This window comes from Eleutherodactylus coqui, chromosome 12 (genome assembly GCF_035609145.1).
Source record: "Eleutherodactylus coqui strain aEleCoq1 chromosome 12, aEleCoq1.hap1, whole genome shotgun sequence".
NCBI lineage: Eukaryota > Metazoa > Chordata > Amphibia > Anura > Eleutherodactylidae > Eleutherodactylus > Eleutherodactylus coqui.
The window spans coordinates 115,081,377-115,102,659 of NC_089848.1; the positions used below are offsets into that span (position 1 = coordinate 115,081,377).

At 43.8% G+C, this 21,283-nt stretch overlaps 1 protein-coding gene across 1 annotated transcript; it reads left to right on the plus strand.

Moving 5' to 3' along the window:
- The first annotated feature begins 767 nt into the window (after nucleotides 1-767).
- On the plus strand, nucleotides 768-20,218 carry LOC136586730 (uncharacterized). The gene is made up of 8 exons (XM_066584917.1): nucleotides 768-917; nucleotides 9,991-10,120; nucleotides 10,851-10,982; nucleotides 13,675-13,773; nucleotides 14,153-14,320; nucleotides 16,492-16,632; nucleotides 18,289-18,445; nucleotides 19,191-20,218. The coding sequence occupies exons 2-7, from the start codon at nucleotides 10,037-10,039 to the stop codon at nucleotides 18,436-18,438; spliced, it is 774 nt and encodes a 257-aa protein (XP_066441014.1). The 5' UTR covers nucleotides 768-917; nucleotides 9,991-10,036; the 3' UTR covers nucleotides 18,439-18,445; nucleotides 19,191-20,218.
- The last annotated feature ends 1,065 nt before the right edge of the window (nucleotides 20,219-21,283 follow it).

The following is a 21,283-nucleotide window of genomic DNA, read 5'->3' on the forward strand; positions in this document are numbered from 1 at the left end:
AAGGATGTCCAACAGGGTATTGGGGAAGGTGCCTTTAATCCTCTCCTTGTCATATACTGCGGTGTATTCTTTTCAGTAATGACTGCATGTATAGTGATGGGGAAACTTTTTTTGATAAGAGGGAACCTTTTTTGCTGAATGTATTTGGACATACTATGAAAGTATTCTAACGATAAAGGATAGTACAGGCCACTTAAGGTGTTGTTCTTTTATAATAAACTACCAAGGCTGCCAGTAATGTCGACCACAACCCTACGCACGCAGCAATTTTCAGTTTTTCAATGTTATATTAAACAAGTCCAAATAATGAATTGTGATCTGGAAATGTTGGTTTGCAATGAAAGCGTCACTTGTATTTCAGACATATTTGATGACGGGGGAATGAATAATCTTGCAAATTACTTTATATACAGATAATCAAATGTCTCTCTCTCTATATATATATATATATATATATATATATATATTTAGTCATTACATATACATCTCTATATACTAACTCCATAGAAGTCTTGCAGGCCCTTACGTCTGGTCAGAGTCTGACTACTCTGTGGTTGGTGGAAACTACCTGAACTCTGGATTATTTATTCCCATCTCTGGCCAAATCCTGGGAACCGCTCCTGCTGGGATTCTGCTTGTGCCCCTCTGACCGGCCAGGAAATAATCAGCCCAGGGCCTGGAGCAGTGAGTCAGGGTGAGTCACTATATAACATCACAGACTGCTGTGCTTTATACAGGAGCAGGACAGAGTGCAGCGAGGAGGAGCCCTGCAGATGTTGGGCTGTACTCTAACCCATGGACCACATTCTCCTCTTGCCAAAACGAACTGTCTGACATTCCTGTCCACACAGCCAGATCCAGCAGGAAGAGAAGAGGGGAGATCTGGGTACAGGGGGAAAGAAGAGGGGCTGAAGGAGGTAAAACACCCCAATATATTCACATGGAGACACCACTGCTGCGCTGTGTATCTAATCCTATCACACGTGATACCTTTTGCTAAACTGTTGTATCTAATTCTAGCATGTGTGATACTGTCTACTGAGCTGTATATCTAATCCTAGCATGTGTGATACAGTCTGCTAAACCAATGTATCTAACTCTATCATGTGTGATACTGTCTACTGAGCTGTATATCTAACTCTATCATGTGTGATATTGTCTCCTGAACCAATGTATCTAATTCTATTATGTGTGATGCTTTCTGCTGAGCTGCTGTATCTAATCCAATTTTGTGTAATACAGTCTACTGAGTTACATATCTAGTCCTATTATAATCCTATCACGTGTGATACTCTTGTAGCTAATTCAAGTGTGTGTGATACTACTGTATCTTCTGAGCCTCAGTATCTAATCCTATCATGAGTGATACTATGTATTTATCTGATGCATCTAATCCAATCAGATGTGATACTAATTTGCAAGCTACTGTATCTAAGCCTTTTATATGTAAGGGTGTTTCAAACTAGCATAGGCTATTAAGTATTACACACTGAGGTTTTCTGCGCCTAATCCGCAGTACCAATCTCCCAATAGACTTTCAGTTGTGCCACTTGCGAGCTGCGCAAAATATGCGTGGAAAACAATTGCGACATGTTCTATCTTGGTGCGTATTACGCATGCATACACACCAAGATAGTGCATGGGGATTGGCGGCCAGCAGCAAGCACACATGTATCTCTAGTGTGCGGTACGCTGGCAAACCCAGTGAGCCCAGACTAATACTATTTCCGAGAATGTTCGTATGTTACGTCCTGCAGGACTCAGGATTTCATCCCTGTGGTCAGTCAGCAGATTCCTCGCACTGCAGGTTCATTACAGGTCTCTTTGTATATAGCCCTCTGTGTACATTATAAAACTGCAGACAGGAGACACTTTGCTATGTACTTCGTAAATTTTGCTTTTGGATAGTACCATATATAAAGGTCTTTAACCCTTTCCAATCCACTGTCTGACGTCTGAAGATATTCTGATTGAAGGCTGTACAGCTCCGATGTCGGAAGACGTCCGGCAGGGTATTCTTACTGCAGATTACTAGCCGCTCTGTTGTCGGGGGCCTCCCCAGCATGTTCCATACTGCAGTATTGGCTCTAGCCAGCAGGTGGCGCCATTGTATAATGGCTGAAAGAGAAACCCGCCTAGGAAACCCTAAATCCAAAATTGGATTGCAAAGGGTTAAAATCCAGTGCATTCATATACAACTGTGTATACTGACTCTAAGGAAGCCTTCCATGCTATTGCCCCAGAGCGTCCAATGAGATTCGGACTATTCAGCAGCTGGTGGAAATTCTCTGGCCTCTAGAATATGTATTCTCTGTGTATCTAAGCACATCATATGTGATACTGTCTGTTAAATTGCTGTATCTAATCTTAGCATGTATCTGCTGAGCTGCAATATGTTATCCTATTCTGTATGATATAGAGCTTATGCACACGTGCATATTTGCGCAGAGTATTATTACGCATGCAGAGTATTATGCTTATGCCTGTATGAAGCCAGACATACTGTCTGCTGAGCTGCTGTATCTAATCTATGATGTGTGATACTGTCTGCTGAGCTGCTGTATCTAATCTATGATGTGTGATACTGTCTGCTGAGCTGCTGTATCTAATCTATGATGTGTGATACTGTCTGCTGAGCTACTGTATCTAATCTATGATGTGGGATACTGTCTGCTGAGCTGCTGTATCTAATCTATGATGTGTGATACTGTCTGCTGAGCTGCTGTATCTAATCTATGATGTGTGATACTGTCTGCTGAGCTGCTGTATCTAATCTATGATGTGTGATACTGTCTGCTGAGCTGCTGTATCTAATCTATGATGTGTGATACTGTCTGCTGAACCAATGTATTTAATCCTATCACGTGCGACATACTGTCTGCTGAGCTGCTGTATCTAATCCTGTCACATGTGATACTGTCTGCTCAGCTGCTGTATCTAAGCCTTTTTATGTGTGATACTGTCTGCTGAGCTGCTGTATCTAATCTATGATGTGTGATACTGTCTGCTGAGCTGCTGTATCTAATCTATGATGTGTGATACTGTCTGCTGAGCTGCTGTATCTAATCTATGATGTGTGATACAGTCTGCTGAACCAATGTATTTAATCCTATCACATGCGACATACTGTCTGCTGAGCTGCTGTATCTAATCCTGTTACATGTGATACTGTCTGCTCAGCTGCTGTATCTAAGCCTTTTTATGTGTGATACTATTTCCGAGAAAGTTGGTATATTCCGTCCTGCAGGACTCAGGATTTCATCCCTGTGGTCAGTCAGCAGATTCCTCGCACTGTAGGTTCATTACAGGTCTGGGTCTATATATAACACTGGGTACGTTATAAAACCGCACACAGGAGGGCTTCAGAGAAGTGACGATCGCGCTGCGCTGTGATTGCTTCACTATAACCAGTGGTATGAACCCAGAGCTCCATGTATTCTACACTGGGAGACGTGGGATTATCTTGTTTTTTTTTATTAGTTGTCCATTTTTACTTTCTTGCATTGATTCTAGTCGCCTTATGGCTTCTACTCCAGTCACATCCAGAGCTGCATTCACAATTTTACCAGTTCTCTAAAGTGAAAGAGCAGTGTATTGTGGGAGCTCAGGTGGGACCAGGTCACATGTCTCAACGATTATCGCTTTTACACAAGAGCAATAATTGCTCACTGAATGGAGGCGGAATGCGTTGGAGATCTCCATCCGCTTAATCCAGCGATTAACCGAACAATATAATCGTTGCGTGTGAAGACGCCCTAAGACATGTTAAATATCTAATTTCTATATGAAAACCAGCTCAGCCAATGAAATGACAGTTGTTACTTTAATAGTACAGGTTATAATTTAGCAATCTGATTGCTAAATTATAACCTGGTGTGTGCGGGAATTTACGTGCCTCCTCAGGTACTAGATCTAGGGGGCGCCACATATGCATAGGTAGCATTAAGTCTTAGCATTGGTGCTAGAAATGCCCGCTGCAGAGGAGCAATGGAAAAGCAATTACAGAATGATGTCATCACTTAAGATAAAGCTACTAAAATAGAGAGATGACATCACATACTGCACCCTGTGACATCATGATCACTTACACAAGTGGGACAAGTATAGCCTTTAGAGCTCTTTCACATGAATTAGAACAATCCATAATTCGCTGCGGAATTGCCATGCAGAAAAGTTCACACCAAAGTCTAACATCTGGATTTTAAAGCGGATCACCATTTAAAAATGCGAATGTCGACAGCGGAATATTCTGTGGCGCATTGTAAATGTTCCAGTGTGTGAATGAGCTCTTACACTTAGAGGGTTTCCGAAGACTCTGAGTCTTGTTTCTAGAAGGATTTTGATCTTCTTCCTGCAGAACATGCTGCGTTGAGCCGCTGCGCTGTTTGTGGTCTGGTTCAGGCTGAGGAGGGGGCTCATAACCACGAGGGGCGTAGGGCGTTGAGCTGGCAGGGGGCTCATCCATTCAGTGGGATTCAGCCTGAGCCCCAAGAGAAAGCGAAGAATGTGAGAAGAAAACCCGGAATTATATAAATATAGGGGAGATGTGGAAATCTGGGGTGGGGGGGTCTGGAAGTGATTTCTTGACCAAACATCCTGCTCACTGGCTGACGTGATCTGAGTAGATGTCTGCGGGATGAGCCATGTACAGAATAGATATATACTTAATATTAACCCCTTTTCAACTATCCAGAGAACTTAGAGGCTGGAACCCCATCAGTCTACTGGCACGGCTGCATGTTTGCTACAATGTATCGGTGTAGGTCACAGCTATGAGCCTGGAGTCCAGGACAAAAGAAAGATTTGGGTTTTCGCTTGTGTTCATATAGAGATCACAGGGGATGGCTGCAGGGGATTATGGAAGTTGGGGCCACACCTGGGAGCCTAACAAGGTCCCTCTGCCTCATATGAGGAGACTAGTATAATGACGTAAATGTGATAGTTGGGAGGGCTCTGTTGGCGTCCCAGGAGCTCTAAATTATTATGCCTCTGGCATTTGTCTACCAGATACATTGTGACAAAACTGCAGCTGCGTGTGAGGCTCAGGCAAAAATATCTATATTCACTGACACCAGGCAGAGATGTGACAATGGTGAGAAACTGAAGCACAAAGTTTATTTGAGGGTTGCAGAACTTGTCATTATACAAGAATTCAGATTTATGACTGGACGATTCGTTTTAGTCATCTGGATTCTGTTAAAAAAAGTGGAAAAAAAGGAAAAGAAAAAAGAGCAGAAAAGAGAAAAAGACAAAAAAAGAGAGACAGCCCCAGCTGACGTCCAGCTGTACATGACATTATCATTAAAGAGGTTTCCTAGGCATTTACTATTGGTGACCTATGCTTAGGATAGGTCTTCAATAGTTGATCCGCGGGCTCTGTCGCTTGGGATCCCTGGCCTGACCGTCAGTGCGGACAGTGCTGGAAGTAGATAGCACTGTCAACATTGATTTCAATGGGAGCGGTGCCCAATGTACCAAACCAAACCTCTGCCATACGGACAGCGCCATCAGCCTCTCACACAGTCCGTACTAACAGCGGGCCCAAGGATGACCTATCCTGATGATACCAGTAGGTTATCTATAGGAAAAGTCCTTAATAGACAGAAGCTTGGAGTTACTGTAATGTCTTCACCCAGCAGCTGATGCGAGGACTGTGGTGCAGCAGGAGGGGAGTGGTGTTACTTTATGGCGTGGCGGTGACAGATGGAGGCAGCACACTTTTTTTTAATAAAAAATATAATTTTTGCTGAAGAAAACATAATTCTGCTCCAGAGGAATAAGAGCATTAAGAAGATACTAGCTGATATACCCGGCTGTGCCACCCCTCCCACTCTCCTCACTTTTTACCCTTAACCCCTTCATGAGGCGGCCTATTTTGGGCTTAAAGACGCAACAATTTTTGGCGGATTTTCTTCTCCGTATATCAAAAGTCATAACTTTTTTATTTTTCCGTCGACGCGGCCGTGTGAGGGCTTGTTTTTTGCGTGGCGAACTGTAGTTTTTATCGGTGCCACTTTTGGGTACATAGACTATATTGTAAAACTTTTTTTTTTTTTTAATGATAGCAGGGAGAGAAAACGCATCAATTCTACCATAGATTTTTTAATTTTTTTTTACAGCATTTATCATGCAGCATAAATGAGACATTCCATTTTTTCTGCGGACCGGTACGGTTACAACGTTACCAAAATTCTTACATTTTTTTTAGGTTTTCCCACTTTTCTGCAATAAAAACCCTTTTTTTTGGAAATCTTTTTTCTATTCTAAATTGCTGCATTCAAAGTCCTGTAACTTTTTTATTTTTTGATGTACGGCGCTCTATGAGGGCTTATTTTTTGCGAGATGAGCTGTAGATTTTACTGGTACAATCTTGGGGTACATATGGCTTTTTTGATCACTTTTATTGCGTTTTTAGTGAGGCAAAATGCTAAAAAATAGCATTTTGCCTCAGTTTTTTAGCGTTTTTTTGCGTGCACAGTGAAATGCATGTGCAATTTATTGTACACATCGTTACGGACGCAACAATACCAAATATGTGGAGTTTAATTTTTTTTAACCCTTTTTTTTGCTAATCTGAGAAAAAGCATAAAAAAGGGGGATTTTTTACATTTTTTTTTACATTTTTCTTTTTTTTACATTTTTCTTTCTTTTTTTTTACATAATTTGAGTCCCTCTGAGGGACTTACATCACTTTACCGATGATCGCTGTCATAAGGCATGGCAGAGCTACTGCTCTGCCATGCCTTATCGCTTATACAGCGAGCATAGGCATTGGCAATACAGGACGCCAGTGTCTGGCGTCCTGTTGCCATGGTGAGATGCCGGGCTCTCGCGATGACATCGTGAGTTCCGGCCGGAGACACAGAGGGAGCGCGATCCCTCTGTGAACTCTTTCTCTGCCGCGATCTACTTAGATCGCGACAGGGAAGGGGTTAACAGCGGGGGGGCGCATCTCCGATGCCCCCCCGCTGTTGCAGCGGGACACCGGCTGTGACTGACAGCCGGCTCCCGCTGCGGGATAGGGCGGGATCTTATGTGATCCCGCGCTATCTCCAGGACGTAAGTTTACGTCCTGTTGCGAGAAGTACCAGGCTGCCAGGATGTAAACTTACGCCCTGCAGCGGGAAGGGGTTAAAGGTTGCAACCCCTTCTTAGCCTTAAAGACATGTTCTATCCCTGCAGTCCATGGCCGCTTCCTTATGTACTTTATAGCCTTTTAGTATATGCAGACAGAGGTCAGTTATAGTCTCCTCAGTATACAAATAAAGGTGAGGTAGATTCTCCTCAGTATATACACAGAGAGGTCAGTTATATTCTCCTCAGTATATGCACACAGAGGTCAGTTAGATTCTCCTTAGTATATATACATACAGAAGAGTGTTAGTGTCTCCTCAGTATATACACAGAGGCTTTATGGTTTCTAAAAAAAAGGACTATCTCATGTTTCACAGATTTTCACAGATTTTCTTATTTAGAACCTAAAGAATGGTCGTGCCAAATTTCAAGTTTGTATGACTCCGGGAAGTTAGAGAATTAGATTGGATACATAACATTGAGGGTCACTTACTTTGTAGCTTAGATTTACATAAGCAAGTTGCCACCCCTTTACTTTTCCTATATACGACCTAAAGAATGGTCGTGCCAAATTTCAAGTTTGTATGACACCGGGAAGTTAGAGAATTAGATTAGGCACATAACTAAGGTGGGCACTTACTTTGGCGCTTAGAATTCAATAATCAAGGTGCGACCCATTTACTTTTCCTATATATGACCTAAAGAATGGTCATGCCAAATTTCAAGTTTGTATAACATCGGGAAGTTAGAGAATTAGATTATGTACATTATATAGGGGGTCACTTACTTTTGCACTTAGAATTGAACAATCAGGTTGCGACCCCTTTACTTTTCCTTTTTAAGATCTAAAGAATGGTCGGGAGTTTTCATAAGCACTCACTGCTGGAAGTAGGGTGGGTGCCAGGTTCACTCCCACTGAAATCAATGGGAGTGCCACGGTGCTATTTGTTATGGTCAGGATGTCACAACCAGTCTTGACCATTAGAAAAGCAGGAAGTGGAAGAGAAGCACGGCGCTGCCACTAATTTCAATGGGAGTGAACCCAGCGCAACCCCTTGCAGTGGGAACCCTGCAGTGAGAACTGATGACAACGTCCAGCTTGCTGCACTGACAGTGGGCCAGGAGGTCAGCCGATGGACCGGGGTCCCAAGTGGCGGACCCCCATCCATCAACTACTAATCATCTATCCAGAGTGTAGGTCATGAATTAAAATAGCCCGGAATTCCCCTTTAAATAAAGAGCTCCAACCAGAATGCCACGAAGGGGCTAACAGTGGCTGAGCCGTGATCATAAGTAAGAGGGGAGCAGGGCACTGCTCACCCCCCTTACATGATCGCAGGGATAGTAACTCACTCTAGACCTGTCACGCCCCCACAACACCATAAGCTATGTAATGGAGATGTTAGGGGAAATGACAGGGAGCCGGGGGAGGTAATTTTTTTATACTCACCCGCTCTGACAGTATCCTCCCCTGAAGTCGACACGCAGCATGAAAATTAGACTCTTTTCAGAATCCGATGCGTGCCTTCTCTTATACAAGTCTTAGTTTATGGTGCTGTGGGGTCATGACAGGTTCCCTTTAAGACTCCATCGCAGTGATTATGACAACACTGCTGCCAAGTATGGGTGTGCTGCACATTTGGACACTTAATGACACGGTTTTATGTGCGCTGTATGGTGTAATTACTCTGAATGGACCTTATTGACTATAATATGGTCCGTCCAGCTTCTCTTATGCCCCTGACATTTTCCCAGATGAAGCAGCAGCATGTTTCGCTAGTTCATCCGAGACTTCATGCTGAATCTGTGTCCGAGGCTCCACATAGAGAACCGTAGAAGTCTATGGGGCCATACTGTACCTCGGTGGTTTTATAGACAGCCATATGGAGTTTTTCCTGATGGAAGACTGCAACATGTCATGTTTTAGACCCTACACAGCCCACCAAATCTGCTGAGCTCAGGCTGAGGCGAGAGCAGATGTGTCTACTCAGGGCAGGCTGTGCCAAGGGTGAGGGGGGTTGGTATGTTTGCCAGCCTCAGACTGCCAGCGTGGTGGCGATTGTAGGGATCTGCTGGGTGAATTAGCTTTTCCTATAGATCTTCCTGCCAGTGAACAGACTTGGTATCACATTGTGTATTGATCTCCCAACACCGGATTATGGCATTATATGAGTTCTAGTATTAGAGCTGTCAATCACACTGCAGCCCACCCACGGCGAACTGCAGTATGCCCACTGGGGGCAACACAGCAGTGACAGTAAAGACTAAAGGTACCTTTACAGAGGACAACTCTTAGGCGCATAAGCGCCCGACCGTCTTCCCAATGACTATCGCTCATGTGCTTTCACCCAGGACCAATAGTCATTCAGTGACGTGAGACTTTTTCCCCGCTGCCGTCCTCCATTCCCATTTAAAAGGGAATTGTTGAAAGACTGAATGACTCCTATTTACAAGAATTTACGAGAAGTTACTCAATAGTTGTTTCGGTTCAGTGAGCTGAAATTAAGCGACTAATGACTACTGAGAAATGTTATGCTCAGTGCGCTGACAGTGGTTGTGTGGACGTGGTATGACTATCAATGAAAATCACTGTTACAAACGACTATTCAGGCAATAATCGCCCCATGTGAAAGTACCGTAAGGGCTCATTCACACTAGCGAATCTGCGTGCGTATTTGGGCACGCAAAATTTGCACATGTGCTATATGCAGAGAATAGAACCCATTCATATCAGAGGGTTCATACACACTTCCCATTTCTCATGCTTGCAAATATACTGTATTTTCCTCTGTATTTGCACAGCAAAGATCCCCATAGAAGTCTATGAGCATGCAAATGCGCAATATGCTTCGCAATTCCGCTGGAAAAAGAACACAGTTTCACCGTCTCTTCTCCTTGTCATTTTTTTCTGTACAGAACCTCCAGACACAGAACATTCAACGAGCTCTGGACTTGTGCAACCATGAAGACCCTCACGTCCCTTACCCTGCTGCTGACCACCCTGAGTGTGGTGGTAGAGGGCAACGGTGCCACTACAAGGCAACAGGTGGGTGATACTATGGTGGTGGAATACAGGCACCAACCACTTGAGGAGGGGAAAGAGGAACATAGGCCATAGGGTTGCCTGGTTTATCGGCCCACCATTATAGTACATTGTATTGTTGCATCACATTCCTGTGCTAGAGGACACAACACACAACCTTTATTCTGTATAGTTCCCAGATAATATGTGCTCTGTAACAGTGACACCTGCAGGCAGTAGAAGGAATTGCATTAAAATAAAAAACTGATTTCTGTTTACTCATAATTTCTGAATAAACCATAATACATATTAATAACTAGTAGAAAATCCGTCCTAGGATGGCGACTGCAGTCTATATATATATATATATATATATATATATATATATATAAAAAACATTCATGCTCAGGACAATTATTCAGTGGAATTAGGAATAATAGACTTAATACAAAGGCATCAGCTATTTTGAATACATTAAATGCTCAGGGCAAACCAACATAGAGGTCCCTTTGCGCATTGTTGGGCTACTTTTCCATGGCCTACCCTGTAGATGCTATGGTGATGATGGGGATGAGGCATAGCATGTAGTTACAGAATGCATCCACATGAGGGCAGATTTTGATAACAAACCACACCACATCAGGCTAAGATGTACGTATGCGTATATATATATATATATATATATATATATATAAGATCTTTGTGGACTCCTTCATCGATAAATACTGTATTTTTTTCTCCATGTATCTAACAGTTGAAAAGCCCAGGGCAGATTCAGTTGGTAAGAAGAAGAGGAGGCCTTAACCAGCCAGTGCGCATGGCCCAACGTGGGAGGAAGAAAAGTATCTGGTCGTACAACCCCGGGCACAGATCCTTGGCATTCTTGGTGAATTCACTATACATGGAGCAGTAGAGGGTTGGGGGTCTGACTGGAGACATCACTTATGCCCATCCAGTTCAGCCAATTACCCCCTTCACAGGGGCATATTGGCGCATGCAAAATTTACACATGCAATATGCATAGAATAGAACCCTTAGATTTCATTGGGTTTGTTCACGTGCGTATTTTTTCTGCGTATTTCAGTCACGTAAAAAGAAAAAAAAGCAGCATGTTCTATTTTCTTGGATTCGGACACCCAAAGTCCTCAGAGAAGTCAATGGTGATGCTCAAATGCACGTGCAATACGCTAGGAGAAGCATAAAACACTGCATAATTGCGCAGGAAAAAATATCTGGAACTCAGACTAATTAGCTATTTAAATCAGTGCATCTTTGTTTGCCACGCGCAAATAAAAATAAATGCAGGCACCAAAAATACAGTAAAATACACAGATATGTGCGCAAAAAAAGCCTTGTTCACTACGCACAAGTTGCACTGAGGCGTGCGTCATGTGAAGGGGGTCTTAAACTGCAAAGTAGTGATTATGAGAGCAACTGTTATAATGTAACTACCACGGGGCACTATATGGGAAGATACTGTCTCTATGCTGGTAACTAGAGATGAGTGAGCATACTCGCTAAGGGCAATTGCTCGATCGAGCATTGCCCTTAGCGTGTACCCGCCTGCTCGGGAGCAAAGATTCGGCTGCCGGGGGCGGGGAGCGGCGGGGGAGAGCGGGAAGGAACGGAGGGGAGATCTCTCTCTCCCCCCGCTCCACCCTGCTCATGGCCGCCACTCACCTCTCACACGCGCCGGCAGCCGAACCTTTTCTTCCGAGCGGGGAGATACCCGCTAAGGACAATGCTCGCTCATCTCTACTGGTAACTTATGGAACTATGTGGGTACTATTTGGTTTCATGTGTGCACTGTATGACATGGTCTGGTGTGAGACTTTGGGAAATGTGTGATTGTTCTCAGTAAGAGAAACCAAGTAATCTTGTAGATATGATACCTTTTAATGGCTAACAGAAATACATGGTGTTACAGCCAGCTTTCGGATGCTTTTGTTATCCACCCTTCATCAGGTTAAAATGAATCTGGTTTGGATGGCACACAATTATAACACACAAATGCAGAGGGGAAGGTGGACACCCCTCTAGGTCTAAATAAATGTTCACACACAGAAATTTGAGACTTAAACTAATACCAATCTAAGAAAATACATAGATGCTTAATCAGTCCACTGAGCTGAGGAATGTGACAGTTTTATGATGTCTCTTATCTTTACTTGAACTGCACATGGAAAGATGATAATACTACCACCTATTGGATGGCAACATTGTTACAATCAATTTCTATTTTTTTATGAGAAAAACAAAAAACAGACAATGGTTGGGAAGAGGACACCCATCTTGACTTCCTTCAGACCATTCATATTCTCCACTTATGCAAGAATCCTGGGCCGAGGTTCATTCCATTCTTGAGGGTCTCAAACATGGCCATAAATTTAAACGCCCAAATTCTTCTGTGACACTGGGACTTGAAGTTGCCCTTCAGTAAAATAACTCTCATCTGTTCTATGCTATGACTGTGATCACAAAAATGTTTTGCCACAGGTAATTTCGTCTTTTTCTCTCCAATTGAGTGGCAGTGAGATCTCCCCGATAGGACAAAAACTGAGAGCCAGGATGAGATCTCACCGCCACTCAATTGGAGAGGAAAAGACGCAATTACCTGTGGCAAAATATTTTAGTGGTCACGGACATAACATAGAGCAGATCAGAGTTATCATACTGAAGGGCTACTTCAAGTCAGAGCGTCACAGAAGAATTTTGGAATACAAATTTATGGCCATGTTTGATGCCCTCAAGAATGGAATGAACCTCGCCCCAGGATTCTTGCATAAGTGGAGAATATGAAAGGTCTGAAGGAGGTTAAGATGGGTGTCCTCTTCCAAACCATTGTTTGTGCTTTGTTTTTCTCATAAAAATTAAGAAATTGATTGTTGCCATCCAATAGGTGGTGCTGCAGAGCTAGTATTACCATCTTGCCATCTGCAGTTCAAGTAAAGATAAGAGATATCATAAAACTGTCACATTCCTCTGCTCAGTGGACTGATTAAGCATTTATGTCTTTTCTTAGATTAGTGTTAGTTTAAGTCTCAAATTTCTGTGTGTGAACATTTATTTAGATCTGGAGGGGTGTGCACCTTCCCCTCTGCATTTGTGTGTTATAATTGTGTGCCATCCAAACCAGTTTCATTTTAGCCTGATGAAGGGTGGATAACAGAAGCATCCGAAAGCTGGCTGTAACACCATGTATTTTTGTTAGCCATTAAAAGCTATCATATCTACAAGATTACTTGGTTTCTCCTACTGAAAGCAATAACACTTTGCTCTATTGGCTAACACGGTCCCAAACGTTTTTCATATTACTTTGGGGAATGTATCATGCCGTATGTATGTAGCTATAATCTGAGCACTGTGCATTGCTATTCTTCTATCCTGTCCCATACACTTGGGAGGTATAGCTCATATAGCACTAATACAGTACACATACAATACACATGCTGCACATACAGTACATATAATACACATACAATACACATGCTGCATATGCAGTACATATAATACACATACAGTATACATTCAGTTCAGCGGATTGACCACTGTCCTGGAGATAACCACGTTTCTTGCAGGTTGCTGGGGAGGTGATCGTGGTCTCTCCACCACCGGTAGAGCCTGGGACTGGGGATTATCGCTGCCTCGGCTGCTGTGGAGACAAAAATATAATCCCAGTAAGTAACCAACAGAGAACCCCCCAGAGGGAAATATATAATCTGGCATCCGAAAAATCTCCAACATCCAGAGAGCGCAAAATAATGAAGAACGCAGCACTAGAATCTCACACAAAGACCTAAACCTGTTCCTGTTCTAGGTGTGATGCTGCAGCACTTTGTGGGAGATCTAGGGTGTCTTACATAGGACTGCTGTACAGTATCCTAGGAGCAGCAGTCAGGTTCTGCAGCCTAGAGCTAACTGCAATGCAGAATTGTGAATACAGCTCTGGATGTGACTGGAGTGTAAAACAAGATGCATACAAGATCAATATAAGACAAGTGGACTGTTATTACATGGGCAGCTTATACATTGAGATTTTCTTCACTTTGTGCTCAGGGTAAAGCTACCACCGCGCCAAAGATCCCCAACAGAGTGAGCCAGATTCTTCTCCCTTCAGAGAGGCTTGGAGCTCTGGGAACCGAACCAAATTCCATTAATGACCGGTGTCTTGGCTGCTGTGAGGAAAGTGTGACCCCCACCCTGAGAGTGACAACTGTGACCGAGGTGAGAACCGCATAGCAGCAGACAGAGGGATGGTGCGTGTGTATACATATATACTTTATGGGCCGATGCAGCTTATATAGATGATGCTTAAAGGACATTTCCAGGACTACACTATTGATGATGTATCCTCAGGATAGGTCATTGGTGGGGGCCATTGTTGTTTAGTTGATTAAAGAGGCTGCGGCCTTCAGTTAGGCATTAGGCTTCTTCTCAGGATCGTGACATCGTGTTCATTGGTTATATGGCCTCGGTCCCATTCAAGTGAGTGGGACTGAGCTGCAATACCAGGCACAGCCGCTATACAATGTACAGCACTGTGCCTGATATGGACTGAAGTGACAGCAGTGCTCACCCAAGCTCTGCTGTCACTTCAATCAACTGAACGGTGGGGATTTCGAACAGTAGACCCTGCTGATCAACTATTGATGATTATCCTGAGGATACGCCATCAATTGTGTAGTCCAAGAATATCCCTTTAATAATTGTAAAATGGCAAGTTCTGCAACTTTCTAATAGATTTTGTTTAATCCCTTGCCATTTTTAAGAACTCTGCTTGCTGTCAAAATGGAACATTCTTGTTCTACTTAGTTCTTCCCAGAAAGTTAAAGTTTGTTACAATGAATAAGTTCCTTTCACTCCACCTTTTGGGCTGGTGAAATGTTCTGCAAAGAAGTAATGTTCTGCAAGAGATTTTAGAGGAGCCCCCCATGGAATAAAGTTCAGAATTTTTTTTTCTCTTTTCAAAATTTAAAAAACGGATGCGAACAGATCCGGTATTTTAACAGATCCGGCGGTTTAAAAAATGGGGGCAATTTACTAAGCCCAGCATTTCCTGCGCCGCCCTTAGTATAATTTACCTGGGCACACAGTGTCCTGAATACACCCCCGGTAGCTGCGTGCGCCTACACAGAAATATACGCCAGGTCCAACCTGGCATACATTTCTGGTATAATTTATGCATAAATCTCCCGGTTTGGGGCGGACACGCCACATTCCAACAAGCCCCACCTACTCTTCACTTTGGCGCAGAAAGAAGAAGCTAATTTTTGTGCAAGTATACATTTACGCAAAAATGTGGACTTTGTAACGCTAGAAACTGGCATAAACCCTTTCCTAAATGTGCCCCAATGTTCTGTCTTAGGGCGCCCACCCACTGGCGATTTTTTTTCCTTTGCGTTTTGCGTTTTTTCTCAAGAGCAATTAGTTTTGAATGTACTCCTGTCCACTGGCGTTTTTTTTTTCGGTCCGTTGCAATTTTTAACATAGGAACTGTCAGTTGCATATGTGTCCTTATTTTTCTCTTAATGCACCCATGAATGTCAATGGAAATTAACGGAAAAGCCGCGAAAATGCAGCGAAAACGCAGTGGAAAACGCTGCGTTTTTCACGCACGGAAATCGCAAACGCCAGTGGGTGGGCGCCCTTAGGGTAAGACTCTGCAGGTAACGTCTGCTGTAATGTTCTGGTTTAAAACACCTTACTGGATTCTAGAGACAGATTAATGCTCTGCAGGCAGCGGAGGAATGTTCTGCAGAGAGCATGTGGAGGTTCTGGAGCAATGATCTGCAGGTTTCCCAGGGGTTAAAGAGGACCTGAACTTGGGACCCTGTTTTTCTGCTTGTTCTTGCCTCATCCGCAGCTCTGGGAACGTTCTGCTCTCCCAGGAGAAGGTCGGTTCTGTGGTTTCCAGCATCCTTAGATGGCGAGGGACGGCGGCCGCGTACATCTGTCATCTGGTCATGTAGAGATGTTTATACAGGATGAGGCGGTTTTGATGTGACCACATGATAGGGTCATTCCTCGGCATGATGGGTGCTGTCAGCTCTATGCCGGTTATATGACTTGTCTCACACTGATGGTCCGAATTTGAGAAATCTCTGTACGTCCTATTTTTGTGCCTTTTTGACACTGGAATAGGCCGTGTAACATGCGGCCTGCCGCACATCGCACAATACAGGGTCACCGTGTTCCTGTGCTGTGGGATGAGAATCTCAGGCACTACCTGCTCTCGGCCGTGTGAATGCAACCTTATTGCAGCGCCATCTAGTAGACGAGTGATGTCACAGCAGGAAATGTACTTAAAGTCTGGAGATATTTGCTTCTTGCAGGTCAGTGATTTATACGGAAATATTATCCCTAAGATTTGTGATGTTTTTTTTTTCTTCTAATAGAGAAAAACCACAACTGGGCCAAAAAAAAGGGTGACACCGGGGGTACAACGGCCGCAGCAAGAGCGAGCGCGTCAGCAGCCCTGTACCTCACCCAAGTGCAACCCCGACTGGAGGTACGAGTCTTCCAGCTCAAGTGAAGAGGTGAGTGCAAGACTATCGTGTGTGATACTGTCTGCGTATCTAATCCCATCGTGTGATACTGTCATCTGAGCCGCTGTATCTAATCCTATCATGTGTGATACTGTCTGTTGAGCCGCTGTATCTAATCCTATCATGTGTGATACTGTCTGCTGAGCTGCTGTATCTAATCCTATCATGTGTGATACTGTCTGCTGAGCTGCTGTATCTAATCCTATCATGTGTGATACTGTCTGCTGAGCCGCTGTATCTAATCCTATCATGTGTGATACTGTCTACTGAGCCGCTGTATCTAATCCTATCATGTGTGATACTGTCTACTGAGCCTTTGTATCTAATCCTATCATGTGTGATACTGTCTGCTGAGCCGCTGTATCTAATCCTATCATGTGTGGTACTGTCTGCTGAGCTGCTGTATCTAATCCTATCATGTGGGATACTGTCTGCTGAGCTGCTGTATCTAATCCTATCATGTGTGATACTGTCTGCTGAGCCGCTGTATCTAATCCCATCATGTGTGATACTGTCTGCTGAGCTGCTGTATCTAATCCTATCATGTGTGATACTGTCTGCTGAGCCGCTGTATCTAATCCTATCATGTGTGATACTGTCTGCTGAGCCGCTGTATCTAATCCCATCATGTGTGATACTGTCTGCTGAGCCGCTGTATCTAATCCTATCATGTGTGATACTGTCTGCTGAGCTGCTGTATCTAATCCTATCATGTGTGATACTGTCTGCTGAGCCGCTGTATCTAATCCTATCATGTGTGATACTGTCTGCTGAGCTGCTGTATCTAATCATATCATGTGTGATACTGTCTGCTGAGCCGCTGTATCTAATCCTATCATGTGTGATACTGTCTGCTGAGCTGCTGTATCTAATCATATCATGTGTGATTCTGTCTGCTGAGCCGCTGTATCTAATCCTATCATGTGTGATACTGTCTGCTGAGCCGCTGTATCTAATCGTATCATGTGTGATTCTGTCTGCTGAGCTGCTGTATCTAATCCTATCATGTGTGATACTGTCTGCTGAGCCTTTGTATCTAATCCCATCATGTGTGATACTGTCTGCTGAGCCGCTGTATCTAATCCTATCATGTGTGATACTGTCTGCTGAGCTGCTGTATCTAATCATATCATGTGTGATACTGTCTGCTGAGCCGCTGTATCTAATCCTATCATGTGTGATACTGTCTGCTGAGCTGCTGTATCTAATCCCATCATGTGTGATACTGTCTGCTGAGCTGCTGTATCTAATCCTATCATGTGTGATACTGTCTGCTGAGCTGCTGTATCTAATCCTATCATGTGTGATACTGTCTGCTGAGCTGCTGTATCTAATCCTATCATGTGTGATACTGTCTGCTGAGCTGCTGTATCTAATCCTATCATGTGTGATACTGTCTGCTGAGTGACTGTATCTAATCCTATCATGTGTGATACTGTCTGCTGAGCCGCTGTATCTAATCCCATCATGTGTGATACTGTCTGCTGAGCTGCTGTATCTAATCCCATCATGTGTGATACTGTCTGCTGAGTGACTGTATCTAATCCTATCATGTGTGATACTGTCTGCTGAGCTGCTGTATCTAATCCTATCATGTGTGATAGCAGAGCTTTTGTACCCAAGCTTGATCTGTCTCCTTCCCTCCAGATGCCAGCGATCAGACGCCAGGGACCACGCAGCAGACTGCAGCCCATACAGCTTAGGACAGGAAATCGGTGCCGCCATCTTGGCTGTAGATCTGCTTTGGGGTCGGGGCCCATTCGGGACGATTCCAGCTCCAGTGAGGAGGACGATTGATCAGCGGGTAGGATTAGAAACGTCTGTATCAAGATTACAAAAATGATGTACTGTTGACAATTATGTCCAATCTGTATCTGGGAAAGCTGGTGACAACCAATATGGCCGCCATTCCACCCCCACTGGGATTGTCACCAGCTTTTCCGGAATCCTACATAGTAAACTTGAGAAACAGTGTAACACGATATAATGAGGCAAATGTGCCATTCATTATTTTAAGGGCTCTTTCACACGGGCGCTGCAATTTTTGGCCGCCCATCGCAGCTGAAAATCTCATGAACGAGAGCCAGCCGTGACCAAGTCGCGGATGCATCTCCCATTTTCTCGCCCATTCAGACTGCTGGGTTTTTATGTGCTAAACTCCCTCCTCCTCTCCGCCCCAGCCTATGGGAGATACTGTCAAGGGGAGGGACTTTAGCAATGCTGATGGCTCTCATAGGCTCCCATAGGAGTCTATGGGAACGGCCAGTGTATTCCTGCAAAAGATAGGACAAGTCCTATCTTTTCCGGTGGTGTGTTAATGGAAAATCGCCCATCTGAACGGATGCATTGGAATCCAATGCTTCAGATGATCATGATTTTCGGCCGGCGTTTTATTGCGGCAAAATAACCGCGCTAAAACGCTTGCGTAAAACTGTAGGGTACCTTTACATGTAAATGTAGGGTCACGTTCATTAGGGGGCCTTCAGGAACTCCCTACATAGTTATTTTTGTAGAAACTTCTTAAGTGTTGTGTCTTCCTTACTCTACAGACCACAATGGAAGCGAAAAGAAGAAGAGGGTCCGAATTGACTGGAGGGGGTCTCCATACACCATGGGGGGGGGGGGGGGTCGAATATCTTATTTAAATGATACAATTAAAGAATAGCGAATCTGTGTAGTTATTATGAATGGACAATCTACATGTCCTGTAGATCGTAAGCTCTGGGGTTCAGCCTCACTGTATGTTTCTGTATTATTATGTTTCTTACTTTTTATTATGACACTTCACCTTCATTCAGGATTTTTGTTACGGTTAGCCAATCCTCAATCTGTGCAGTGTAGGATAATTCTCGTCACCTGGAAACCATCAGTATGCTGCTGCTGACAGATCCTATTATGGCTTTATTTGCATTCTAGTTATGGCTTGTGTGAACCCCACCCCAAGATACAAGAATAAGTAATACATCTAAATATGCAAAGTGGATTTGGTTATTTGTAGGTTAAAGAGGTTATCCAGGCAGTGCCCACTGGGATATATCAGGGTTAGAGTGGAAGCACTGCTCCGACCCTATGTAGTGGCATATGCTTGTAATTGCAGGTGCAGCTCTCATTGAATTCAATGGGACCCTAGCCTGCAATTATAAGCGTAATTCCCATTGATTTTAATAAGAGCTACCCTTGCAATTACGAGCGCTGGCCACTACACAAGGGTCGGAGCAGCATGTTCACTTCGACTCCCGTGTATCAGGGCAGGCATTGCTTAGATAACTCCTTTAGTGTCAAGATATGAAACTTATATGAAGCCACATCACAGGTATAATTAATCACATGATTAAAATGGTACGAAATCAGTAACTGAACAGTCGAGTACAATAACTGAAATAAAGTGCAAAACTATGAAAGAAAAGCGAGAAGTAAACCGCACCAATTCTGGAGACACGGACTGCAGTCTTCATCAGAGGTGGAGCAACACTGTAATAATAGACTGACAACAATACAGCCACTTTGCCATTGTACGGTCATGTGACCAGAGATAATCGTCTGCCTGATGTACAATAATAAACTTTATATACTAAAATGTTATATTGTCATTTATTTTCCGCTGATTGGTCACCGACCACCAACAGTGTGGCGCAGAGTGTTAAGGCAGTTGTATGCAGTCCTAATCTCTCGCTCATGAGAGGCTCACGGTTGCAGGTGCAATCCCCACGTGGTTTAGGTAGCCTCAGGTTGACTCAGCCTTCCATCCTTCTGAGTACCCAGCGTGCTGGGGGGTGATAAATAAATTACCTGAAAGCGCTGCAGAATAAATTGGTGCTTCCCTTCCCTTCTAACTCCTCCTCATAGGACACACTGGCGCCCCCCCCTTATTATCAGCCAGAGCAGGGAACCACAGGCATACTCACAGTACAAACGAGCATCTCAGTGAGCAGTCAGTACAGCTGAACTTTACCTACAGCAGCGAGCCGTAATTCCTGTTAAATCCCTCCGTCCTAATTTTATACAGTGAGAAGTCTCCAAAATATAATCTTTTTTTTGGGGAGGAAAACCATTTTTCACTGCTATATCATCTAGTTATTTCAGCTAGCACAACTGGTTCACATCTGTGCTGGAAGCTCCATTCTGTCGCAGAGTCGGCACAAAATAACGGAGGAAATAGCGACTATACCGGCCAGCTGAGCGGGAAGTGAACGGACCCCATTATAGTCAATGCGGTCCGTTCTACACTGTTCGATTCCGTCATAAGACGGACCTGTTCGGCTAAGGGATTCCCCTTTCCTGATGCCTGAACTGAGCAGAAAAACTGAACCCCGCCGCAGATGTGAAAGAAGCCTACTACAGATCTGACACTATACATATTATACTATGTATCTACAATAATGCCACCTAGTGATGTAATCTAGCACTGCAAGTTTGGCACTTCATATTACATAACTGCATGTAAATGGGAGATGTTACAGTGCCTTGACAGCACCACCTACTAGAAGATAACTTTCCGACAAGTCAATGTATGACCTTCCAAGCGACCTTTCACAAGTTCAGAATATTTCTGCAAGATGCACCTAAAGATGCAGAAAGTTCTGCACCGAAGTCTGCCTGTATACATTGTGGGTTATGGAGCAGAACTCTGCAGCAGCAGATA

Excerpts from the sequence above, each read along its gene's own strand:
- LOC136586730 (XM_066584917.1), top strand. The coding sequence starts at position 10,037 with ATGAAGACCCTCACGTCCCTTACCCTGCTGCTGACCACCCTGAGTGTG. Across the intron at positions 13,774-14,152 it reads GAGACAAAAATATAATCCCA|GGTAAAGCTACCACCGCGCC; the intron begins GTAAGTAACCAA and ends CTTTGTGCTCAG. Across the intron at positions 14,321-16,491 it reads GAGTGACAACTGTGACCGAG|AGAAAAACCACAACTGGGCC; the intron begins GTGAGAACCGCA and ends TTCTTCTAATAG.